The 27,907-nt window shown below is 37.6% G+C and overlaps 2 protein-coding genes across 4 annotated transcripts in view; both read left to right on the forward strand.

Annotated features, from left to right (window-relative positions):
* LOC110834121 (uncharacterized) overlaps positions 1-7,899 on the forward strand; it is a 30,050-nt gene extending 22,151 nt beyond the window's left edge. For both annotated transcript variants that reach the window (XM_087348090.1, XM_022072959.2), the window contains 3 exons: positions 233-516; positions 1,824-2,149; positions 3,091-7,899. In XM_087348090.1, coding sequence (XP_087204216.1) covers positions 233-516; positions 1,824-2,149; positions 3,091-3,939 — 1,459 coding nt within the window. In that variant the 3' untranslated portion in view covers positions 3,940-7,899. The remainder of the gene's footprint in view (positions 1-232; positions 517-1,823; positions 2,150-3,090) is intronic.
* Positions 7,900-8,480: 581 nt separating this feature from the next.
* On the forward strand, positions 8,481-24,483 carry LOC110834120 (phospholipase A2 activator protein). Of its 2 annotated transcripts, none has more exons than XM_087348088.1 (13): positions 8,481-8,921; positions 9,019-9,212; positions 10,289-10,522; positions 11,138-11,282; positions 12,809-12,976; positions 14,531-14,665; positions 15,890-16,079; positions 16,731-16,959; positions 18,020-18,145; positions 18,747-18,866; positions 20,320-20,475; positions 21,572-21,846; positions 23,545-24,483. In XM_087348088.1, exons 1-13 carry the CDS (start codon positions 8,785-8,787, stop codon positions 23,866-23,868), a joined length of 2,433 nt encoding a protein of 810 aa, XP_087204214.1. In that variant the 5' UTR covers positions 8,481-8,784; the 3' UTR covers positions 23,869-24,483. The 2 variants fall into 2 exon arrangements, with proteins under 2 accessions (XP_087204214.1, XP_087204215.1); XM_087348089.1 differs by having other exon boundaries at positions 8,789-8,921; positions 9,003-9,212.
* The last annotated feature ends 3,424 nt before the right edge of the window (positions 24,484-27,907 follow it).

Raw genomic sequence — 27,907 nt, forward strand, 5'->3', positions numbered from 1 at the left:
CGTCTCCATCATTACCCTGATTATGGAGGCAGCAAGCACCTCTAAAACGAGACCATGCAGCGCAACGTCCTAGAAGACAGACGTCTTCAAGGTGTTTTTCGCTGACGCTAAAGCGTGAAGAACGTCTGCAACTTAAGATGCTGATCTCTGCGTGTCTTCCTGTTATCTTGTTATTTAAATTCTCTTCGGAATCAGTTCTCGCATCCTTAATGCACATCTGATATGGGTCTAGGTCAGCAAATTTCAACCACGAGACCGGCGACTGTGCGATGAGTGACATGGACAGGTTCACGGTGTCCGGCCTCAACAGTCTGACAGCAGAAGAACGCGTGGACTACATCGAGTCCAACTGCGTGAGCGATCCTCTCAAGATGTGCGATTTCACCCCTTTGAATGGGCGCATCCTCAAGACAGTGGACAGTATCCATCAGGACGTGGCTACCCTGGAGCAGTGCCAACAACTGTGTCTGCAAGCTCCAGATTTTCGCTGCCACACTTTCGACTTTGGAGACACAGGTAGAAAGAATCCTTTCCTTGTTTGTAATGAAAGATAACTTCTTGCAACAACTTTTAAACCTGTTGGTGGATATTTCACGGAACTTCTTATGAAGGACAGGTTATTGAGAATTACTCTTCCTTCTTACTTTCTTTCCATCCATAATAAAACGATTACAGTTTATCTGTCATTATGCCCCAGTATTAAGTTATAAATCTATTACAATAAAAACACAACCTGTCACGATTGTAAATTTCGGCTGGTTTATGATTTTTAAGGAACTTAAAAGCAGGTAGTACATATAATTATTGGAGCCGGGCTAGCTCAGTCAGTATAGTGACTAGCTACGGGCTGGACAACCGGGGTTCGATCCCCGACGGGGGCAGAGGATTTTTCCTCTCTTGGGCCCACCCAGCCTCCTCTACAATGGGTCCTTTCCCGGGGGTAATGCCGGCCGGGGCGTGATGCTGACCACTCACCCCCATCTAGTGCCGAGGTCAAGGAAGAGAGGAGCTATACCTCCTCTCACCCCAAGCGCCTACATGGCGTGTAGCTGGACAAACTTTACTTTACTTACATATAATTATCATTCAGTCACAAAATGGTCAATCGCTCAATAGTATTGAGCCAAAAGTCCTGCTGTTCGAAATATTTGTTTGTAGTCTGTATTTCACTTCGCTTCAGTAGCGTAGATTGTATCGACTGGTACGATGATTAGTGAGCAATTAATTTTAAAAACTACAGAAGGAAACAGGCATAACGTAATTAGAGGTATTATCTCAAAATTTGCCAAGATGGACTGAGGAAAAATACGAAATACAATATAGCCAGCCTCTGGGTCGAGATTTGAACCCGGGACCTCCCGTAAAAGTAATAGGAGTGCTAACCACTTTGCTGTGACATTAGATTTGTTAGGGTAAATTTCCTGTTTGAGGATTCCCTCCGCAGGGATTCCCCATCCGGTCACCGCACTGTGTGTCGGAAGGCATGTCAGCTCTTCTAGTGCCGGCTGTTGGTGTCAGATTTTAACCGACTTTGGAATGTGTTGACAAGTTTTAGTAAAATTAGCTTGTGTGCAATTTAATGAAAATCCATATGTGGACAGTCAAGCATCTGTGAAACTTTTAGGTGTGTGTAAGACCACTGGAACAATTGATAAATGTTGCCATTCTGACATAATATCAAACCCGAATGGAGTGGAGTGCGGATTCAGACCTTCCATACAACTGATTAATCACAAATAAAATTCATGTTTACAGTTGATACGTCTGCCAAGTTCATGCGGGAAGTTTTACAGACGGTTGAATCCTGATTTGAATCATTGCAGGTACTGGGGTGTGTCGGTTATCACATCACGCCACACCGAGCCTGCAACACATCGAAGAGCCTTACCTCGAACTAGAGTCAGCAACGACTTATCAGCTGACGGCGTGCTACAACGTGACGGTCGACTGCCGAGCGTCCGATATGGTGGCGAGAATCAAAACTAATAAGATCTTCAATGGCAAAGTTTATGCCAAGAACCGCCCGAATTCCTGCGTGGCCGATGTCGTCAATGACCTGGAGTTTGATTTGCGCTTGGGGTACCATGACCTCAATTGTGACGTAAGGCAGGATGCTTTGGGTAGATTCAGTACGGACATTATCATCCAGGTAAGACTGCAGCAGAAGGAAAGAATCACTCATTTTCTGATGCAAGATTTCATGTTTTGATTGTGATCGTATGGTTTTTTGTTCCATGTAGTCTTCTAGTTTAATCTGCCGGAGTTTAGGATCTTCAGGATTGAAGTGTAGAGGACTGGAAAATTTGTGGGTTTTTATAGGATTAGATATAAAATCAGACCAGGAAGATTGGCCAGTCGTAACCGTGGTATGGGGAGGAGGATTGGAGCCCTTTATTTTCTCCTCAACTAAGCTTGATTTCATAATGTTAAAAATCAGCAGAAGGATTGCATTACTTTCTGACTTAAGGATTTAAAGTGTTAAAGATACATTTTGTAGGATGTGAGGATGTAGACAATGGGAGGCTGTAACAGATATGTTAATTGACCTGGAAGTTGTATAAAACTTGAGGGGGGGGGGGGGTCTTTCTATAATAGCCATCAATACCACTATGTGAAATGATGGCTGACATTTTGGTTTTCTTAGCGGCCATTACAAGAACGTCCCGGTCAAGGGCAGCGTCCTGACCCTTTTTCAAGTCCTGTAATGCGTGCAAACACACACACACTTGATGTTACAGTTGAGTGGTGGTTCTTGTGCTTCATAGGTCCTGGGTTTAAGTTCAGTCCAAAGAACAGTGACCTTTACTGAGGTTAATGGTTTTCCTTAGTTGCTCCAGGAAATGCTGGAATGTTACTTCAAAATAGGCTGTGGCTGGTTCCTTTCACATCCTCTTGAATTTGTCAATCACATTTACCCTATTATCAGTGATACACAAGTATTACAGTTGATAAAGTACCATTAGATTAAGGGCCACACACAAATACTGTATACATCTGTGTATTGTATGTATATTTGCATTGGTCAATAAAATGTTATCTCTTTTTACTGTATATGGCTGATTTTCTACGTCTCATGCTGGTCTGTTTCAGCACCATGATCAAATTGTAACAAGCCAGGATGTTGGGCTCTCCGTAAGGTGTTCATACAATCTTCAGAATAGGAGTATAGGACATGGTGTGGAACTTCAAGTGAGTGGTGAACCAGACGAAAGTGAAGAGAATGCTTATGTTGTGTCACCTACAGTCACGATGAGAATTACTGACCGTCAGGGTCAGGACATCCATACAGCTCAAGTTGGTGATGCACTCAGTCTGCGGTTCAACATCCTCGATGAAGACACACCATACCAGATCTTTGTGCGAGAACTTGTGGCTCTAGATGGTGTTGACTCTAGTGAGATTCTGCTCATCGATAGCTTAGGCTGTCCTACAGACCCAACTATAATGGGTCCTATCACAACTGTAGACCAAGCAGCGCGATCTCTTCAGGCTCCTTTTGATGCGTTCAAATTCCCTACTTCAGATGTTGTGCAATTCAAAGCTCTGGTAACTCCTTGCCTCCCATCATGTGAACCAGTTTTATGTAACGTCGAGGATTATTACGGAATAGAACGTCGAGTAGATTCCTATGGAAAGAGGAGAAGAAAACGAGGCGTTAGTACAACAAATGACGAAGATATGCTGTTGGTTCAAAGTATACGAATTGCTGATAAGTTTCAGTTTAACAAGGAGATGGGAGATGGAAAGAACAGAGATAGATTAGCTGAAAAAGGTGGGGAGCATCCTTTCTGTATGAACATTCTTGGGCTTGCAGCTGCTGCCACCATCTTCCTCTGTACTCAGGTGCTTTTGGCTGTGATGTGTCTCTGGCAACGTAAATGGAGAAATGACACGGCACCATATCATGATAGGCAACACTTGTATCATCGTGGATATTGAACATGCTCTGTTAACCTGTTTGACCATGCGTCATGACCTGTACACCATCTAGCTGGTCTTGTATTGCACTAGCATATTGCTAAAGTGATAAATGCAGATTTAAGTCCCGTGGCAATCCCATAGTACTGGGCTTTAAATACTTTATTCATGTATAAAAAGGTTAAATGGTATTATAATCATTTAATATAAATGTATATCACTGTGTGGAAACAGTTCCAAAGTTAAAAGCCAGAAAGCCAGTTTGGGGTAGAGACACTGATAATATATTAAATTTGGTAAGGTAAACACTTAAGTGCAAAGATGGGAAAAATGCTTCAGGAAGAGTAACTATCAGCCTTGCATTGCAGATCACATTATACATAGACCAGTTGGGAATATAAAACAAACCTTAACATTTTAAATTATTATAAATTGTAACACGTGTTTCATAAATGACAATATTAACAGGTGTCACATGATTTAAAGTAAATTATATACTCTGAAGTTAAAAGATAAACACCACAAGACTACATTTTGATTAGTTACTCAATGGGACAAAATAATGTACAGAGCAAACATTGCACATATACTTCACTCATTACAGTATTCAAAGGATGTTTGAAACAGTTCCTGAAGTAGTAATTCTAAGTTTATCTTCAATGTTATGTTCCTCATCTTCAAGATGTTACTAAGTAAAAGAAAGTTATAATCTGTAACTTAGTTCTGTATTTCCAATTTCTTTATACCAGGCCATACACATTGGTGTCAGGTTGGGGGATGGGGGTAGGCACCAGCTCCCCTCCTCAAGTTCTTTGGAGATAAAATAAAAATTAAACAAATTAAAAATAAGTGAATATACCAAAAAATAATTCCAAAACTTCTAGTAAAGCATTTTGAAGATGGAATTTATTCTTCTGTCTTGATTAAAACAATGTTCCTCAGCAGAATTGGCCATAAATGCAAGTTTTTAAGGAAATATATAGAAATTAGAAGTTCCATAAGAAAATTTTCTGGTTGCCTCCCTTGGAAAAGATCCTGTCAGTGACCATGGTCATGCTGTACCTGATGAGAGAAGGTCTGTTTTTGCGGTACTGTGTTATTTTAGTTATATTCTGTTTTACGGCCAATAACATATCTCTACATAATGGTCTGGTGACAAACTGTTGGAACAAAAGTGTTTTGCAGAAGCTAACAGTGATTTGAAAATTCTTCTGAAGTGAGTTATGTTGTGGTAGCACATCTAGTCAGGAAAATCAGCTTATTTGATTGTCTTACCATAACCTCACAATTATTTTTGGGGGGGCAATACATATCTATAGACATTACTGAAAAATGTTTTGCATTTCTTTGTTTGTATTGGTATACACATGGAGTAGGCTTTTGAAATCAACAGTGTGATATCTGGTGAATAGTAAAGGATGAAAATTATTTAGTAGTTTAGTAGATTATTTTACTTTATATTCTGTGTGTTTTAGCCAGTGTACAGAGTTTACATGAATAATGGGGTTTTGTGACCTTGCCATTTCATTGCTACTACAATACCCAGGGTTAAATGCATGTTTACTTAGAAAGAAACTCATATAATTTTGTTAACAGTATAGTTTCTGTTTACAGGGTTGTGTTGTGATGCGTACTGATCGTGAAAAATCTGCATGCTTTCTGAGATTAATGACTCACATATTGAAGTTGCGTAATACCACTACAAAAGCTTTTTGAGTTGGTGAATCAAATAAACAAAAGTACAATGTACAGTGAGATTCTATATTTACCACTCTGCTTGCAAAACCCCTCTATTCATATGTGTAAACCCTGTATTTTGGAACATGCTGAATTCTCAAAAACTGCCAGCATCTACAAAAAATGTGCTATTGTATAGTTATTTTGGAATTTAATTTCCATGTTTGATTTAGATATTTATTTTGCAGTATTTCTGCGAGAGACTGAATAGCCACATAAGTGCGTGACTGGTTTTAGGGGAAAGGCAATATGTTGTCAACGGTTAGGATATACTCTTGCCTGAGTCGCAGTATTCATGTGATCTGTGAGATATGACAAAGCAAGAACACTTATCAAAGCTATGGGTCACTATTTCATTTCCTTTGTGCTGAGTCAATTGTGCATCTTGGGTATTATTTCCATCTCACTATTTTAACTATTTCTTGCATAATAATGGTAATATTAAATATGGTATTCTGAAAACAGAATTCCTGTGAAAGCTGCTTCGACCCTTTTTCTTGGTAGTAGAGACAAATATATGGCTTGACAATTTGGTACCTGGTATTCACCAGACTATCATGATTAAAAAATGTCAGTGTTCTGGCTTGTAACACCATGTGGACTTGTAGGCAGATACCATTGTTTTGGAGGAACAAACTGTCTTCACCTCCAGAGATAAATATGAACACAGTATGCTGCTCTAAAACATTGATATCTTATTTTTAATTTCATGTGGGGCAATGATTGTCTGTGATCATATCATTACACATGAGCCTCTATGATGACTTAATTGCCTGTGATGACAGCAATGCTGTCTGTACACGTATGACTTGTGAATGTCTAAACAGATTTTTGTAAAGATTGGTAAGAATATTATGCCATTTCTAACACACTTTTATTTTCCTACAACGTGATGAAACTTATGAGGTGGAATGAAGATTGTCTGTAATGATGTCATTACCTACCATGCTGCCATCTGTCACTTGCTATATGATATGGCAGCCATAAGATATGGCATAAAGAACACTTTTGGAATTTTTGTTTACTCTGCGGAATATATCTTTAAAATCATAGATTAATAGCAACATTTTCAAATCTTGTTTATTTTTTTATGGAATTTTTGCTGATCATCTGTACTTTTCAAGGGAGTTTGTCAATCATGGAGGTAGTCATAAAGTTATGTAATTTCTACAAATATTATTAATATTATAGCACACTGTATATTTGGCAGAACAGTTCTGTATAGGACTCATAGTGTGATTTTCTGTGAAGTTGAACTTTCCTGTCCATGAAGGGTGAAAATATTTATAATTTGCTGTGTGTGTATGTGGGTAAGGCACTGATATTTTGAAGCAGCCATTTATAAATTTAAAGTAAAATGTCAAACATTACTTAAATATTTTGACCTCCCCTGTCAGTTCTATTGAAAATATGTTTTCTGAATGGGAATTTGGTGGGAAAGACTGTTTCACATAGAGGAAACATTATGATTTGGGTGGTGGTGGTGGTGGTTGTGGTGATGTATGGGGTTATATTGTAAAGTAAATGCACATAAATTTATGTTATTTGTAATGTATACAAAAGTAAGAATGATTCATATTAGTTGGTCTAATGCATTATTTTTTTAAACAGGTCATTATTTTTTAATCATGGATCTGTATGTAGCAAGTACAATGCTGTCATTTCTACTGGCACTCTTTGTCAATAGGAATGGCAGAAACCAGAGTGCTGTATTGCCCTCATTCTCTATAATGAATTGTGTTTATACATATTTGTTTATTTATTTATTTAAATAATTTTGCTGGTGATATATTGATTCAGAGAAATATTTCTAATTTAACATTCTTAAGAAATGTATAATGAAGTGTAATTATTATTGTTGTGATTCGCTGTTGGGATAAAGTACGCAATAAGAATATGTATTCAGTTTGGTTTGTGTATAATTATATATTTAAGCCTATAACAGAAAGATGGGTCAGTTTCTTTGTTCATTTATTTATTTGATGTGAAATAAATATTAAATATAACAATTAGCTGGATAGGATGATGTCCTGCCTCACACTGATCTGCTGCATAATGTAATGTGGTATCAAAGAAAACTTGACAAATGATATGTGCAGTATGGTGTTTAATACACTGTAAGAGAAAATTCTCCTATTCAAATTTGTATTTTGTATTTCTGATGTCCTTATAATAAAACTAGTTAATTTAAATTATCTCCTTATGTAGTGTATGAACAGGATGGTAATAAAAACAGTAATCCAAGTGATGGTCCAAAAATTACTGACACTTGATTAAAGTTTGCTCTGATTCCCCTATTATGCTAAACTGTTTGCCTAACACACACACACATGCAACAAACATATATGCCTATATATACAACTAGTATATTAATCATAGACATTCTCTTAGTAGAAAGTTTTATCTGATGGTATGGCAGTCGTTGCCCTTTGTGACTACATATGCTCTTTAATGGTGTGTTGTCAATTAGATTTGATAGCATATCTTACACTTTATTGTCTTAAAACTCCAGTAGCAGAGATTTGCTTCCTCAAGCCTTTGCTCCCTGTACTCTTTTAGTGGGACAATGTGTGGTATAGCAACCATATTTGAGCAACTATAGAGCTAAATGAAAATAAATGTTTAAGGGTAAAAATTATGAGATATCAGTTTGGCTTTCAAATTTGTTTACAAATCAAGCTCATAATGAGTTAATTTTTGTTGCTTTACTCTGTGGTTCTATTTAATTACAGTCAAATTGGAGTGAACCATATAGCAGATCGAGCTACCGACGTAGGATATGGAATTCTAAATTCTCATGAAGATGGCAGTGAAAGTGTTCTATTCAGCACAGAGAATCACCGATTATATAAATTAGCATTTATCGCTCATAGCAGTGTGATTTTAATGTTAGTTTTAAAAATACCGGAAAATTATTGTTCTTTTGCTAACTACAAGTTACAATTCTTATCAGAACGATAAGTTTTTGCTTAATGTATTTCCCGAAATGCCAATGCCTTTGTTCTAGAAGTTCATTGCATATGTGACGGTTGAATGTTCTAGTGTGGAAGATGACTATTCGCATTTTATTGGACATTGCATAAATGTATCAGGACGAATTCTAAATTTCGTTGTGAAGAAAACGCTACAATGGCTTCAGTTCCCTACAAATTAAGTTGTGTTCTCATCGGGCATAATTTGGACGTTAGGTCTGTAACCGCAACCCACGAAGGTTATATTGTTTCTGGGTCCAGGGACAAATCCGCGAAGATTTGGAAGCCAAATGGGTAATTATTGTGTAGTTTTTACGTACACTAGTTGGTAGAAGTATGTACAAATATGTATTTTTAAATAAACTTTAATAATAGGTATTTGTTTTCTCAGGATTAATACCGGATATTGTGAGGTACAAACTCTGATTGGACATTCAAATTTTGTTGTGTGTGTGTGTGTTCTGCCCCCTCACGATGGACAACCTTTGGGTCTTATATTGACGGGAAGCAATGACCATTGTATTTGTGCCTTTGCTCCAGATTCTTCCAAACCGCTGTATGTATTGGAAGGACATACTAATGCTGGTAAGTGTGATTTGCCCTTTTGAATTTGTTTTGTCATCAAATAAGATTGAAGGACCCAGCAACAGCATATTTATTACAAAAATATTGAAAGCTTTGTGTCATATGATGGAACATTAAGTAATATTTTATACAATGTGTAACAATTTGTTTGTAAAATACATAACCTCACTTTTACCCTATGATTATGTGTTTGTTAGTTACGGATATTTGTCACTTCTTGTATTGTGTTTAAAGTGTAAGCATCCTAAGTTTTTGTTATTCTATTAAATCAGCCAATTGTGCAGGGATTTTTTAATGTACTGTTACTAAAATGTAATTACATTAAGTTCTTATGATAGGCAAAGAAGCCTTTATGAAATCAAGTATAGTTTGTCTCCCTGCTAAATTACATATTTATGTAATTTCCATACTTCCGGACAGTGACAGCCTACATTTAGCCTAGCACTGATAGTTAAACATGATATGAGTTTAGCATTACTCCATAATAGGAATAAAAGCAGTTATCCTCAATGTGTCTAAGAGATACTGAAAATGTTGCCCCTGAGTATGTATGCATTTATATAGTTTTGGCCTACATACAGAGTCACCCTTATCCTCGTGTTACCTGGCACCACCAGTTGCCTGTGGTGTCAGAACTACTGACTCCCAAGGAGGTGACATCTATAGAGAATATAGGTAGATTTCTCACAACTTGTCCTTGCCCCTATTTATTGTCTCAGCTACCCTGGGTTGGCTGAACTTGCAGCTCCCTGAGGTGGCATGCCAGAGCTACTGGCTCACAGTCCACAGGGGCAGAGGATTTTTCCTCCGGTCTTTGTGTCCAGACTGGATCTGGGGCCCACCCAGCCTCCTGTCCAATGGGTACCAAGGGTCTTTTTTTCCAGGGGTAAAGCACAGCCAGGGCATGACACTGACCACTCACTCCTATCTAGTGCCAAGGTTGAGAATGTGTAGCACTATAACTCTTCCCCATCCCTGACTGTCTACAGGGTACATAGTAGGATAGATTTTCTTTTTACATTTTTTGCTTCTATATTCTCATGTCAAAATTGTCTTTCTTTTTTTCTTTCTTGCAGTTTGCAGTCTCTCTGCTGGCTCAAATGAAAAAACAGTATTGAGTTCATCATGGGATGCAACAGCTTGTGTGTGGAATTTAGATGGCAGTACAAACCCTTCAATTACATTGTCTGGTCATCATGGAGCAGTTTGGTCTGTCATTCAGCTCCCATCAGGAGACATTGTAACAGGTTCAGCAGATAAAACCATTAAAGTGTGGAAGAAAGATGGGCAGATCCAACGTACATTAACAGGTGATATATTTTTACTCCTGTTAGATAGAAAATGTAAGCAGATATGCTTTTATGAATTCAACAAGCCTACTGTTTCAGAGGTCAGTTTATCCAGCAGGCTGGCTCATTGATAAAGCATCTTACATGCATTCTGGAGATAGTATGCAGTTCAAATTGTATTTGTGGATTGGCTTTCCTGGTGAGATTTCATGTAATTTCCCTCAGTTCCTCTAGGCACATGCCAAGTTAGTTTTTTCAGATTATCTACTACTGCCTCTTTTTATATCCCTTCCAATTTGTCATTCATAATCTTCTTGCTGTAGCTCATTTGTTGCGACATAAACATAGCAATTTATACATCATTATAATGCATAATGTCATGCTGTAATATGGTGTTACATTATACTGGCATTTTTTTTGCTAACCTGAATTCTTGGATTTGGAAGTGTATTATTGGGGGACATTAAAATGGAGGAAATACTTATGGAAGTTCAAGGAGGAGACAAATTGGAGGTTGATGTAACTGTACTGTTTGATGATAAGCAATGCCATTGTGTTGGCTATAAATCAGCAGTCAATCAGTCAGTCATGAGGGTTTTTCCACAGCAGTATACCAGTGATTGTATTTTGTTGCAGGCCACACAGACTGTGTGCGTGGATTAGCAGTGACTTCAGCCAATGAATTCTTATCTTGTGCCAATGATGCAACTGTACGTCACTGGAATGCCACAATGGGAGCTTGCCTTTCAACTTTTTATGGTCATTCAAACTATATCTATAGGTTAGTGTATGGAATTCACAAGAATCTCTTTGATTCTGAAAAACTTATGTTTGCTGTGAAATGAAGTGATGTGCAGTGAGCTGTATGATCAGGTTATGATTTGCAATAGGGCTGAAAGGATATTTCTCTTCACCATCATGTGCAGAACAACTCTTAGTCCCACACAGCTTCCTGTTCAATGGGTACCAGGTACTATTTCCTCCTGAATAAGTACATTGCATGTTCTTTATGCCTCATCTCAGTGGTGTAGCTGTTTTCTCTACTTGCCACATTCACAACAGCTCAAATTATCTATTGTTGATCTCATGGGTGCACATTCATTTTGGCTTATGTTGAATCTTCCCAGTAGCCTGCTGATCTTGCTGGAGGTGCCTTGCATGAGATCACTTCCCCAACTTATTTTGGCTCCATATATGTAAATTAAATTAATTTTGCAAAAGTACTATGTGACTTAATGTGTCGTCCTTTACTGCGCAAAGTTCATGGGCAAAAATTAGCTGGTTTGTAGTAATTTCTAACTGTTTAATTTTTAATCAGACAAAGTAACGAGATATATGTGCCCTCTCCAAAAGTTATCTGAAAACTGCCTCTTGAAGGACATATCCAACAGAATTTAACATAGAATCTGTTCTTTATAATAACCTCTTTAAAAACAGACAAAATGCTGGTGCTAGTGGTTTCAGTAAGAACAACAATTTGTAACATATTTTCAATTGCGAACAGTAAAACATTCTGACTCATATAGAATTTGATCTTGTTAATTTACTCGTGAGCTCAGCATGTAACCCATGGATTAAGTAATGTTTTGTTGTTGAATTATAAATGTACATTAATTGAATATAAAATTAAGAACATGTGGTTTGTTTGGCTGTAAGTCCATGTGAACTCTTTCCAGAATCCTTTGTTAGACATTACTATTTTTCAGTATCAAGCATACAAGGTGAGCATTAGTCATAACACATCTCTGGTAGATAATTTACCTACCACCATTTCTATGAGCCAGGATAGCTCAGTTAGTATAGTGACTAGCTATGGGCTGGACGACCGGGGTTTGATCCCCGACGGGGGCAGAGCATTTTTCCTCTAGCCTCTGCGTCCAGACTGGCTCTGGGGCCCACCCAGCCTCCTATCCAATGGGTACTGGAGTCCTTTCCTGGGGGTAAAGCCGGCCGGGGCGTGCTGCTGACCACTCACCCCCATCTAGTGCTGAAGTCAAGAAAGAGTATGAGCTATACCTCCACTCTCCCAATGCGTCTGCATAGTGTTAGTGGGATGCTTTACCACCATTTCTATAGGAAATCTGTTATGAAGAGTGGAAAATGGATGGAGCTTTGGGTGTGGTGGGAGGAGCTTTGCATTGATAGTAGATGTGGAATAACTTACCACATTTACAAATTCATCAATATAAAATTGTGTGACAGGCTGTGATGTCCAGATTTTATCCTCATAATAACTGGTTATACCTTAGCAGTATCCTGGAATATTGCTTAGTATATTGTGTATTACACTAATATTTACTTTTTCAGCATAAGTGTTTTCCCTGGAGCAGGGGTCAACAGTTTTGTGACATCAGGTGAAGACCGCACAGTAAGAATATGGAAAAATGGCGAATGTCAGCAAACTATAACACTACCATCCCAGAGTGTCTGGTCAGCTGCATGTATACAAAATGGTGATATTGTTACAGGAAGCAGGTAAGAATTTTAATGACTCAGGCATACTACAACAAAACTGTATGCTATAGGATAGTGATTTTTGTGTGTGATGTTAGATCCATTTAAATACTATATATGTCCAGCTATAAGCCAAGGTTTATTTTCATTCTTATTTTTGTTACAAAATAGGAGTTAATTTTACACTCACAAATTAGAAAAATATGCAGAAGAATAAATTAAACTCAATGATTTCTGGGACACTGTATACTACCAGCCTGTGTTGTATCTTCAAACTAGAGTAACAGCAAGGTATTATGAGCCGGGATAGCACAATTAGTATTGTAGTGACTAGCTACGGGCTGGACGGCCGGGGTTCGATCCCCGACGGGGCGGAGGATTTTTCCTCTAGCCTCTGTATCCAGACCGGCTCTGGGGCCCACCCAGCCTCCTGTCCAATGGGTACCGGGGTCCTTTCCCGGGGGTAAAGCCGGCCGGGGCGTGATGCTGACCACTCACCCCAATCTAGTGCCGAGGTGAAGAAAGAGAGGAGCTATACCTCCACTCACCCCAAGCGCCTGTATGGCACGTAGCGGGACAAACTTTACTTTTAACAGCAAGGTATTGTATTAATATGAAAATGTATGCAAGTGGTACTGTTGTATTGTAAATAGTCTCACAACACATGCATTCATGACGCTATTCTTTATCTGGAAAGTATCTGTTGACAGATTCTGATAAAGACAGCATCTTGTGATATAATATTTTTTTCTTTTTTGGTTACCCCAGGCAGAGTTGTCAGTTCAAACCACATGTATACCTCACCAGCTTCAACCCTATGTTGGTAAAACTGGAAGTAGCTGACGAAACTAGCAACCTTATACTGAGCTTTGAGAATATTCACCATATTTCCTTGTAGTGAGACATTTACTTCATTAATTTCAGTAAAAAATCTGCAAGGTATACCAATTTTAGAATGAATGTATGGTCCATAATTTTTTAAAGCAGTTCTTGCTTAGCAGGTCTCTGTCTTTCAGAGAACACTGATATTTCTTCTCTTAGTTGCAGCCCTTGGTATAAGACTTTTCAACCTTTATAACTAGTGAACTTCTGTGCGAAACAGAAATGAACTAAATTAACCTCCTGCCTCTTCACACAATATTTTAAAACCGTCTACAACCCAGAAGACAGGCATAATTGATAAAATATTGTTAAAATAAATATTTTTCTTAATGATTTTACTCTCTTTATCAGAAGGGTGTTACTGACCACTTCATTACCACTGAAATATGCCCTATTACTCCTTAAGGGATAATTATGCCCCATGTTCAGGACCACTGAAAAAACAGACTTTGGGAGCTGTTGGCAGGAGAATAGGCCCTTACATGGAGATCATTCATTGGCCTCAGACAACTCTTTGAGTTCTGTCTGATACATATTGCTTTCATAGTCTGTGTAATGTAATAATATGTTGATATTTTCAAAGTTGGTGCTTAACTCATAAAATTTTGTATATTGTGCCTTGGGTTCTGATTATTCCAGTAGTTCAGTATATAACATGGTAGTGAAGTATTGTAATGTATGGCTTGTCACCAGTGATGGAATTGTACGAGTATTCAGTGCAGATCTGAGTCGTCAGGCAGATGCAAGTCTTCAGCAGCAATTTGCTGATGAAGTGGCAAACACAAGTTTAGCAGCGAAACAGGAACTTGGAGGAGTCAAGATTAGTGAGTACGTACTAGTGGACATAATGAACTTTACGTAGTTCTTGGTAACCCTATTGATGTATGATGTGCTAGATAACACCGTTGGCAGCAACAGATGTGTGATTTCTAAGTACTTCAAGTAAAACCTCCACAAAATATAATTTTAGAGGTTTGTACTTTGTGAATGTGGGAATTATTCATATTGACACTGAATGTACTATCTTGCCGCGTCCGAGGATTTTCTGTTGCGTGGAAGTTTTTACCACAGATGATGAATTATATAAAAACCTGTTTCCTGTGGAAGGGGCTCCCAGAAGTTTTATGGCAAAAGCTCTTCAGTAGAAAAATTTTGTTGTGACGTCTTTGGGAAGAAAAATGTAGTAAATCAATACTTCAGCTACTTATATATTTTGAGAAATTCTGTTATTTAATTAGGAAAGAAAACTACCGTATGTTAACTTTTTAAATTGAATTAGGAATATCTATCAACCTAAGTAGATTAATTAAAATATGTATGATGTGTTTAGTGGAGCTCGTGTATGGAAATATTTATCTGCTGCTTTTGCAGTTCACGTAAGGAGAGAGAGAGAGAGACAGAAAAACAAGAACAAACAAACAAACAAACAAGGGCCTGCTTTATCCCTGCTGGTTTTTAATTTTGCTCCAGAGTATGTCATCAGAGAAGTGCAAGAGAATCAGGATGGGCTCAAATTGAATGACCAAAACTGATCATTTAGAAAAATGGCATACTGAATGCTTGTTATGGGCAGTTAAACATCTGCTGTGATAAAGATTTCCCCCATGTCAGCAAATGTTCATTATATTTCATGTTACCATTTATACTTCAATAATTGTGTTCACATTAGTATATATTCTGTACTACTAGAACAGCATGTTTATCTTACTGACAATTTACACTTGATTTACAAAAGAAACATTTATGTGAATTCAGTAACTGGGAATCCATACTTCAAACATGTTAGTTTTAACCTTGGAATGGGCATTTACGTAGTATGTTGGTAGGTCATCTGTGGTAATAAGCTTCTCTAATCAAGGTCATGACAACGTACGTATCAAGAAATATTGATGCAGAACTATGGTGAGTAATAGCTGATTACAGTCATGGTTAATGATGGAATTCAAGAGTTCTTGCCCCCCACCCCCTCAGATAAGAACCCTTTTCAAATTGTGAATGTTTTAAATGTGTGTAATGATGAAGGAAAGCATAAATGGTAAATCAATATTGTAGGTTACCAGGAGTAGGTGCTTTGCTTGAGCCTGGTCGCAGTGATGGCCAGACGAAGCTTATACGAGATGGCACAGATGTATATTGCTACAGCTGGTCTGCAGCAAACAATGAGTGGGTTAAGGTTGGAGATGTGTTGGGAGCTAGTGGAGGGACACAAGCAACATCAGGAAAACAATTGTATAATGGAAAGGTAAACAAAAATAAAATAATTTTAAACTTAAAAGAAAAGCAGTCCTTTCTGAATATTCTACCTAAGACATTTCCGTTTTATGTACGCTGTTTAACAACCAAGCCTCTCCATGTGTGTCTGTCTTTCCACTGTTCCTCCTCAGTTTCTTCCCAACTTCTTCCTTCCATGTGACATGTTTCTTAACCTGTTCCTTCGTGATCTCAAGTTTCCCTCTTGGACATTACCTTTACTTTCATGTTCAAACTTCTTTGGAATTCTGTCTTCACTTGTTCATAAAATGTGTCCATACAATCTTATTCTTTTATTTGTTAATTCGCCTTCCAAGGTTTTGTCTTTATCTATGTTTTATTTTTTATTCTTTTTCTTGTTTTGGGTTTCTCTTCTGTCCTAAAAATTTTACCTCCCGCTAGTCTACTAATATCTGCCTTGAATCTCTTCCTGATGTGGCAGGCAAGAGTCTGTATGGCTTATGGAGGCTAGAGTCAAAGGGTTAAATATTAAAATATTCACATTTTAAAGAATTTGTGCTATTTTCTAAAGAGTCACTGATTGCAGTACTCTTATTTCTGGCATATGTTAACACATTACCGTAATATTTTGTGAAGTAAGAATGGCAGATCTTCTGGATACTGAAGGTGTTATGTGTTTCAGGAATATGACTATGTCTTTAGTGTAGATATTGAGGATGGAAAGCCACCATTGAAGCTTCCATATAATTGTGATGAAGATCCATGGTTTGCTGCCCAGAAGTTCATACATGATAACAATTTGAGTCAGCTGTTCTTAGATCAAGTAGCAAATTTCATTGTGAATAACAGTAAGCAGAATATTCCTCTTGGCCCTAAAGATGCATCAGCCGAATTCTGCGATCCATTCACAGGTTAGTAGGATATGAAAGTGTTCAGGTAAACTGGCATGTTGGTTATTTAATTCAAGAATACCATTAATCAGTGATGTAGTGAATATTTTCCTGATTAATCATATGTCTGTTTACTTTCCTATCATTTAATGAATTTTAATTTCTTTTGGGGTTCTACACTGAAACTGGTGAAACTGGTTTTAGCCATATCAGTCCATTGTGACTCCTGCGTGAAGGTTGAATCGAACTTTGTCAAATTTAACAAAAATAATCAGCTAAAGAGAAATGGATACATGATAAAATTTAGACCTAGAATTCATTATGATCCTTTACTTATTTGAAACTCCTTTCTTCAGGGTGTGTGCTGTATGTATGTAACAAAATACAAGGAAAGAAATAATATAGTACATTCCATGTCCTTACTATTCATTATGTCTGTTAGCAGTAGCTGGCTATACAGGGTGAGTCAAAATTATGTTACACTACACTGACTTAACTCAAGGAAAGCTAAGAATTGCTTAGTGGGAGAACCATCATTAGGTGAGACATAAACTCCTGCTCCTTTTCAGTTTCTCTGCCCAAGTAATAACTAAGGTTAATGCACAGTCCTTTATCAAATAAACAGTGCTGTTCACAAGCACACACAATAAGAACAATATAAATACTGGCTGTGGCCAAAAAATTATAAATACCAACAAGCTTTCTCATCAACATAAAATATTAACCTTTTTGTTGCAAAAGTTGAGCCCAATATCATCTCTTATTTGCTTCATAATTAATTTGATTACTTATTCTGGTTCAAAGTCAGTGATATTAGCACGATGCCAGAATTTCTGACACAGGCGTGGGTACGTGGTGGGTATTGTGTACCATTGCTGGCCTGAGGGCATGACTGAACTGTGAATGAACAATTTATATCATAGTCTGCTGATGGTCATGAGGCTGGAAGGGATCTCTTAAGCAGAATTTTGGGGTTTTGATTGTGTTTAGTATGAGTATCAATTTTTATTTTGAGTAACGAATCTTGTTACAGCTATTACTTTGTTTTTTCATAGTGTTATTTTTTCCTGTGTTATTTCAGGTGGTAACCGATACATACCTTCTGGTAGTTGTGGTGAAGCAAGTCCTAATATTGTTGCAGATCCGTTTACTGGTGCTTCCCGATATGTTCCGTCATATGGAAATGGGGTATCAGACTCTGTTCAAGGTGTGTGGCTTATATTTGTTTGAAATTATGTGGTTTAGAGCAGTAGCATAACAGAAGGAATTCAAAATGTTGGTTCCAAGGCCCTGAAAAGGAAGAAATATGATCATAGGAATATCAGAATAGTGTGCTGTAGAGACAACCAACTACAACTGAAGGGAATGTTTGGTGTGAATTGTGGAATTGTCTGAAGCCCCAAGTAGTGCAGAACTACAACACACACAAGCTACATTGAAGCAAGTGACAGGATGTTCAAAAGCTCTGACATAAGTTTCAGAATGAAACATGACTAAAAGATCTGTTATTTAGTTAAAATTTCAAAATGGAAGCTGTGTGGAGTAAAATTACCCACTTGCAATTCAGGGAACAACTTATTTGCGACCTTGTCATAGCAGCAGAAGACAAGGCTGTAAATTGAAAGGGAGTATGAGGAAGGTCAAGTTTAACATCATCTCTGTCGTCATGTCTGTAGATAAGGCTGTTATGTGACCCATGTGTCGGACTGTGCATTTCTCTGTGTGTTGGAATCTACTGGCATATAAATTGCTGTAAGGAGTGGAGGAATTTAAGAAAGAAATTTATCACAGTACTTGTGTCTTGGCAGGTAGTGACTCCGGCTCAACATCAGTGTCCCATGCTGTCTTGGAAAATTGCCCTGTGAAGCCTTTTTTCCCACAGAAGACGTATCTTCGATTTGAGCAGGCTAATCTTAGTGCTATTTCAGGTGAGAAGAAATTTAATCTGTTTGTCTATAAAGGTTTATTGTGAATCTAGGTCATAATTGCCAAGCAAAATGTGCAAGAAGTTGGAAAAGCCTCTGGTTTGCAAACCAGGTTTTGTAAAGAAGGACAGTTATTAGTGTGTGAATAAAACTGTTGTTTTTCGGTGCTTGAGGTATCCAGCTTTACAAGATTTAGCTATACTGGAATCATTCCTGTATTAAGTGAGAACATATAATGGGCAGAGTCTGGAAGTTTCCACATTCCTTCATAGTTGTATTATTTCAGATTTTACACCACATATGTTAATGTTTTAAAATTTACCTTCATAAATTATTATAACAACCCAACCACCATTGGCAACCAATTATAATGTTCGTTGTTGTCTTACCTGACGGTGACTTACTGTCCACCGACCACGAGAAAAGCCCTGCTGCCGGGAGGTCGGTTCTGGTGCGGTGCAAGGGGAATGTTTCTTATCAGGTGGACTAGAGGGCTGCTATTGGTGGAAAGTGTGACATGCCACTACTACATACAGACTGAAAACATGAAGCAGTTAAGAGAAGCATGTAGAGAGTGCACATGTACTGTGTTCTGTGGATGTTGCTATAATATCTTAGATTAAATCACTGTGCCACTGTGAGGTAATCTTAAGGCTATACCCATGAAAGCCTGTTGTCTGTTGTTCGTTCAGTGGTTGTGGAATGAATGCTTTTAGGATGGGTCGTCACTCACCGCGAAATCTTGCGCATGCGCGTATAACGAATTCCTAACAGGCATTTTCTCCTGGTCTGTGGACTCTACTAGTTCAGTCAGTAGTGGCTTCTTAATTTTTGGCTTATTTTTCTCAGTGTAATGTTTTGGCTTAGGTTTACGTACATTTTTATTTCAGTAGTAGTAAATTATAATTTGTAAAAAAGTGCATACACGGTGTAGTTTATAAAGTTCCCATGGCCTTAGGACAGTTCTCATGAGTTACATTATATCACGCCTTCAGTAGGGTATAGTTCAGAGTAGCGCGGAAAACATACAATTGTAGGTTTCATCTGTACCAGTGAGTCAAAGTCTCAGTACTGGAACATGGGATTAATGATGCTATGTCACCGTTGATTATTTTGATCAGAACTGTCCTGAGAATATAATGTAGATGCTGTGTGGAACCGAGTACCCAATATTTGGGGCAGTTAGTTATCTCCTGAATGGTGTGCCTTACAGAAAATATTGTTTTTGAGAACAATTCAATGCAAGTTATGTCAGAGCAGTGATGTCCGTAGTTGGGGAAAGCTTCTCTTTTTTGTGTTAGAAGAAATGGTTAAGAATAAAAGTGTTCCATTTCATGAGAACAGTCAAAGGGAAAGTAAACCAGGATATATAGAATTATAATATTGAGTGTAGGTGCAAAGTTTCAGTGGAAGTTGCCTGCACTATTACACTAAATCCCACTTTGTCTGATTTCAGAAAAATTGATAGAATTTAACTGCAGTAAGGCAGTTCCCAGTGTAAACAAGATACATGAAAAGTATCTGGAGGGTATAATAAAGCTGGCTGAAGCTGATGCCACTGAGAACTTATTCCACTTCAATTTGCTGTTCATACTTCTTGAGTGGCCAGAGGGTGAGTATGAACTGCACTTGCTTTTGTATGTGAGGGAAGGAAAATAAGATTTGAGGTTTTCACTTCGGTGAGTATGAAGATTTCTGTCTTCTGGGTTGTTGCGCTGTGTAGTCTGGTAGATGGTTACCAATGTTTTGGAGGAAATACTTCCTCCGTCATCAGGGCGATGAATCTACCATACTACACAGAGCAACAACCCAGAAGACAGAAATCTTTATACTCACCGCTGTGAAAACCTAAAATCTTACAATGAGTATATGCCGATAAAAGACAATGGTTACCTGTGTAACAGTGCTGATAACATTGTCTGGTTGATAAATATAATGATAACGGCGCTAGTCCAGTTCCTCGCAACATAACCATTCGCCTTCGTTTGGATAAAATAAATAAGACAGCTATTTCTGTAAATAAGTACCACAACAATACATTTTTCCTATTAAAATATTCTGTTCGAATCACGGTGGAATTACTGAATGGCCAGCTTCAAGTATTTAGTAGGAAAATGCAGCTGTAAAAATACATCAGAGTTTTTTTTCTCCACAGTTTGCAAATTAATTATTCATAATCATTATCCCTTTCGATGCTGTATAACCAATGCAACTGAAAGGGACTCGTTAAAGAAGCAAGGTCTAGAAATTAAATGTCTACCGCGACATGGGACCGCCAGTTTTATTTCCCCTCTGAAGGAAGTTGTGCTACGGATTTTTATCACCCTTAAAAATCCATCGACCTCAGCCAAGTTTGAACCCGCAAACCTTGGGTCCAGTGGCAAGCACGCTAACCGGTAGTCTACTGAGGGCGATGGAACCCACATTTAGATTTATGTAATGTATGAGTCAAAGTAATATGCAGAAAAGAAATGGTGACAGTATTCCTGTTTGTCTTGATGGGTACCACAACTGATTGTAGTTACTTGCTTGTACCAGAACAGTTGTATGTAGTAATTCAAACTGCTGGTACTGTATGCAGTTCTTTTACTACTAGATGTAATCACTCTCTCACTATGATGATTGAAAATATATGTAAAGATACATTGATTATCTGAAATAAATGGGCTTTTGCTAGTATGACTGAAAGATGTGTTTCTGTTTTACAGATATTGTGTTCCCAGTCTTAGATATTACACGATTGGCAGTTCGCAATGCAGCTGTCAACTCTAGCCTTTGCTCTGGAGAACTGGGTGACAAACTGTTCAAACGTTTGGAACGCTTCCTTGTGTCTGATTCACTTCCAGCTAATCAGATGCTGTCACTACGCACTGTGTGTAATATGATGTCACATCCAGTGGGCAAGTTCCTGTTCTTCAAGAACAAGAACTTTCTGTTGTCTGTTATATTTAATCTTGCCCCACCCTTCAACAAACAAGTGCAGGTAAACCTTCATATTCAGTAAATGACAGACAGTTATTTCAGGAGGAATCTGAACAAGGGATTGATCTCAGTCAGATCTCTCATTCTTGGCATGAATGCATTATTATTACGTGGCTGAGACAGCTGGTGGCCGTATGGCTTATGATGGTTACCTAATAAGATTCGGTGGCTCATTATAGTTGCTGGTACAGAAGTCATTATCATGAGAAGCAATTGAATACAAAGAATATATAAATTCTTCATGATTCCTTATCTAAAGATTCATGGTACTTGTCTGAGCAGGATATAGGGACTTTGTACGTTAGGAGAGGCCAAAATATGAATTGGGCTGTAGACCAGTGATTAACCTTTATATGCTGTACATCACACTTTTGTAATATGAACATAGAAGGCCAAGATAACGCTGACCATTTTAGTCTGTTGAAATAAATTAGTAAATAAATATTTGATAATGTTAAAACTTTACATACCGTGTAGTGTATTAGAATATAAAATAAGCAAACAAACAAACAAACTATTAACACTATAAAAAAAGACACTATTGCCATACGCGTTTCAACCTCAAGAGGTCATCATCAGTGGCAACAGGGAAATTAATTCATTTAACCAAAATGGTTTAGAAAACTAATAATGAAGTTGAGTATTTTACAAAAGCATATCAAGCAACACTACACTGGATGTTGGTATTCACAGGAGTTGAACTCTGCACTTAGCTATTGATCTGGTAGCAGTAGCTGGTCTGCGGTGAGCCGTTATTGCATCGTCCATACCTGTGAACTCCAACGAAGCGTGGGTGTTACTTCCAGTTATCGAATGTATGGGGTATATATAAGCTCGAAGTCAGGGTGGCCAACTATTGAAAATTTACTTTTTCCTGTTTAATGCCAGGTCAGATAATACGTTAGAATCATGGGCGTTTTGTTCATTAATGATGACTTTGTTTTCTACTACTTTTGTATATATGAAATTTTTCTAAAATATCTAGCATTTTACCCTTTGATGCTATTTTTAATATGTCCACGATATCATCTATGGGGCCGTATTCGTGTCCATGTTCGTGGATGTGTTGGGCATATTTGGGTTTTATTAAATTGAACCTGATGTCGTGGCACTAGTGTCTTCTTTATAGTGTTAATAGTTTGTTTGTTTGCTTATTTTATATTTCAGAATGTGTTTAGGACTATACATTCTGATCAGTGTGTTTTGTGTTACTGTGTTCAAAAGTGTGAAAGACTTCCAGAAGGGCTTATTATTTTATTTTCTAAAGTATGCTGTCTTTCACCAAACCCAGTGTTCTTACTATGTTGGTTGTTCATGAACTACATGAGAGAAAGACATGATAATGTCAAATCCTACTACAGGTGTGAAGTTTTCTATCATTTCTCAGAAAGGATGTCATGAGGGAAACAATTATTTTCTTCACTCTGTGTGTTGTTCTGTATAATAAAAGCATGGTACTACTTCCTCAAAATACTGAAATTAGTATAAAATATTCATTTCTTCTTCTCTGAAATAACATTTTTTTCTTATGAAACTAAAACCCCTTCCATGTGATTTAACCCCTGGCCTATAATTACAGTCTGGCAGTGAATGTGTTAATATTAATGAAGAGAGTCACAAGTAACAACTGTATCATCTGTGTTATGCACAGGATATCAACAGAATGTGCATTAGCAGCTTATTTCTTTCTGTGTTGCAGGTTGCGCTCGCAACTCTTCTCTTGAATCTTGCTGTAGCTACCAAAGACACTTCGACTCCAGACTCACATGGTCGTGCCCGAGCAGTGGCGGCCGCATGTGTATTGTTACCACGTTTGTCTGATACAGAAGCGCTGTTTCGGGGTTTGGTTGCATTAGGTACTTTAATTTGGGATGCTCACAAACTACAAGATAAAATGGAATTGATTGAATCTGTGAATAATTCAAAAGAATTTACAGCATTGCTTGATAAGTTAAGTGGGGGTTCAGCCGTGGACAAAGCGACCCAGTGTGCTGCCCAGGTGTCTGCATTAATACGAGCGTAAGAATTCATAATCTGAAGATAATGCCGTGGTGAAACAAATTTAATTTCAAATTCCTTCATTGCTTTGCTTTCTGAGAATTCCCCATTGCTTAATTTAATGCATGATTTTACTTTGTTATATTAAAGTTGCAGGTATGGAGGTCTTAATACACCATAAACTTAAAGGAAACCTATGACGTCTAATACATATGCTCTGCTTTACACACACAATAGCAAAAATGAGGTACATTTTTAATAATACTTGAGAGACAGTATTGTTCTTGTTTGAAACATCTGATCTTATAATTTCTCAAATATGTAATTGCATTTTAATACTGCAGTGTTTCCAGTGACAGACATTAGTTACATTTGCTCAAATATAAGGTGCACTTTCACATGATATGCCCTGATTTTTTAGATAATTAAATGAAAGGAGGAAGCAAATACATTAGTTTCAAAAAGTAAATGCCACAACTGAAAGATAAACCTGTTGTTTTTATTTAGAATGCATCAAAGTTTGATTAAGCGTTAGGTTATTCTGGGAGACTGATTCTTGTACAGCACGTATATTAGAATAATCAGGTTCTTCATGTGATGTACATTATGATTACAAAAATAAATTAATTTAATACAGTAACATTGTTACAAATTGCCTTGTATAAGAGGTAAAATGTCTGTGCATAATTAATAATAGACATACAACAATATTTCTGTGAAAAGAGCAAGATCTGACCTTCAAAGAATGTTATGCATAGATACCAGTGTTTTGAAGAAACTGTCTCCATCTTCAGGGCTAAAATTGGGGTGTTGGGCAGTGGATAGTTTATACAGGGTTGATAGAGGAGCTAGACTAGGGAGAACTGGCCTATCACAATTTAGGATTGAGGGGATGAGGCCAATTAGGTGTTTCCATGCAGTGTGTGACAGGGAGGAACACTGAGTCGGGATTCTTTCTCGCATCCTCTTCTGACCCAGCTCTTCTCCATGTCTCTACGTAGAGAGTCCCTTTTGGCTCAAACTAACTCCTCATTCTTCTTACTCTCCACTTTCCAGCACCCCCACTTAGCCCTGAAGGTCGAGACAGTATCACTTTCCAGAACACTGGTATCTACCTACAAGTCCACACAGCATCAGAACCCAAAAATGTCATGCGGTATTTTGCCTTTGGGCATGTGAAAGAAAGCCCTTTCATTCCTCTGCAAACTGAGATGAATATTATTTAAATGAAATATATACATCAGCTTCTATTTTGCATGGGTTGTCTAACAACCAGATCTCTTCATTTTGAGGAAGTAGGTTCAAATCCATTATCATGGCTTGCTGGGCCTGTTGTAGCTTTACCGTGATCCTGTTACTCATTCATTTTTGGTCATCAGGTCGTAGCTACCTTGAAAGTGGCAAGCACTAGGTACTTCACTGTGCGAAGCATTCCTGTGTGTGAACATTACTCTCATCCTATGGTATGGGCATTGTAAAATGAATGCCTGATAGTAATGCATTCCTTTTTGCTGCCATGAGGCATTGAAGGCATTAGAAACTGACTGTTGACAAAGTTATATTGTTATTACTGTAATGCTTACGTTTGGAGACATAAGGAAGGGGATATTCTCATAGTGCCTGGGTCCATAAAGGAGATTGACCTCTTTAATTTGGATATCACTCGTATACCTAGGCCAGTGGTCCCCAATGCGGTGTCCGCGGGCGCCATAGCACCCGCGTTGTTACGGAAAGAGGTTATACTGAATAATGAAGGCCGTTCAACCATGAACATTATAAAATCAAAGCACAGATCTCGACTTACTGACGCCCATCTTGACGATTGTTTGCGAGCAGCAACATCATCCTACACTCCCAAATTTGAAAAACTGGCAGATGAAATGCAGCGCCAAACATCACACTAACTTTCCACTTGAGTAATAATAATTGTACTTGTGAAACTACGTATTTTTGATTGCATCGTTTCTTGTATCATTAAACGTCGTGTTGTTCTGTATAATACTTGGTGTCCATATCTTATTTGCAGAGAAAAGAAAATTTGGCTTTGTTAATTGGTTGGTGCCCGCCACAATCTAATAAACTCTCAAATGTGCCCGTAGGCACAAAAAGGTTGGGGACCACTGACCTAGGCTATATAGGCACCTTAGTCTGAGCCTCCCTGGACTTGGGTAGTGCCATGTACCCCCCTTTCCATAAACTCCTGATACTACCTTGGCTCTCCCTGGCTTTTAAGCTTCCTTCTGGCATTCCAAACACTTAGTCTATGCCATGATGGGCAAGATCACATGGCAAAAGTTCATCAACTTCTCGACTGCCACATTAGAATCTCTTCCAAATTGGGCACAGTATGAACTTATCAAACTGGGTAACACTGGCAACTGAAACATTTGAATGTGTATGATGAAATTAATTTATCATGCATATTGTGTATATGCTATAGAATGTTTTCCATGTGGTGGTCATCAGATATTATAATAGATATTTTTTTTAAACTTAATGGGATCTGGGAGCAATAAGTGACATTTTAATACTGATAATGAATCCAGAAAATTTAATTTGCAAAAAATTACTTCTGAAATGTATTTGCTGGCAGAAGAAATTTTGGTGTTTTAGTTGCAAACTATGAATGTGGATTACAACATGATTCCCCATTTTTCAGATGTAGATATAATATAAATATTTTCTGACCGAGATATTGCAAATAAAATCTTTCTTATACAGAAGAATAATTGCCCATTAAATGCTATTTCTAAAATAAATAAATCACTATCTTAAAAGATATTTAACTCTGCAACATGTTCTCGTCCCTGCAGAATGCCTATTAAAATCCCTTTGTCTGCCCGTCGGTTTGTAACAACTTGAGAATGGCTGAACAGATTTTTTATGATTGGATGTGGATTTTCCATGTTAGGAAAGTGCTCACAGTGAAGTATACTTTAATTATTTCTGCTTTCTGTTTAAGTCTAAACTATTTCTAAATATCACTGTACCATAACCTGATCAACACCTTGTATCTTTTATCAATAAAAAAGGAAAAGCATTTAATCTTAGGAAGAAAAATTAAGCACAGAACATACAGAATGCTAACTGATATCTAAGGTTCTCATGGTAGTGAAGCTGTTGATTTTAGTCTCCTGGGTTGTAATATCACATAGTTTTGTAGGTAGTTACCATCTTTACTCTGAAATATTAGTAACCACCACTACAAGACCACATGGCATCAAAACCCAAGTCATGATTGAGATACAGAATTGCAAACTTGGTACTGAAAATGTGAGGAATGTGGCAACCACAGCCCATTTCAGGAGTGTATATACTCAACAGCATAGAGCATCACTCTTTGGTTGGCCTATCTATTGACATGAATCAAAGAACTTCGTGCTCACGCAACATTTAAATATGTAACACTAACAGACTAACTGATGAAGTATGATTATATTGTTAGAATATGGGCACTGTTTTACAAAAAGTTCCTAAAAATACTTTACTAATCTAAAGTCCAGTTTATTTTCTTTGGACTTCAAAACTGTCAGACACAGTCTGATGCTGGAGTGAAACATATTTTGGAAATTCTGGATTAAGTGTGATAGAGACATTTCAACACATTATAAATTGCAAGGGTTAGTTTAAATAATGGGATATCAGGATTTTGGATTGAGACTGACATTGGACTGGAATGTGATTTACCAAGTTTGTCAGTAGCTATCAAGACAAGCGCTGCTTTCACAATCTTGTCATTGAAATGTTATTTTATGATATCAACATGGAATGAAAGTTAAAAGTTACTGTGGGATATTAGATAAATTATTACTGATGGATTGTAATGCCATGTGAACTTGTAGGTAGATACCATTTTGGATTAACTACCTCCATATTCAGCCCAGAAGATGTTCCCCCAAAACACTGGTATCTACCTACAAGTCCATATGGCATTACAATCTGAAGACCATCAACATCTTCACTGCCATGAGAACCATAGATATGATAGATCACTTACAGGTTTGGTCAATTTAATTCACTTTGGTCTGGCTAGTATTATTTATGTATAACCATCAAGCAGGTAT

The sequence above is a fragment of the Zootermopsis nevadensis genome, unplaced genomic scaffold, assembly GCF_977971745.1.
Source record: "Zootermopsis nevadensis isolate Lab colony 2312 unplaced genomic scaffold, Znev_1.0 Znev_ptg000012l, whole genome shotgun sequence".
NCBI lineage: Eukaryota > Metazoa > Arthropoda > Insecta > Blattodea > Termopsidae > Zootermopsis > Zootermopsis nevadensis.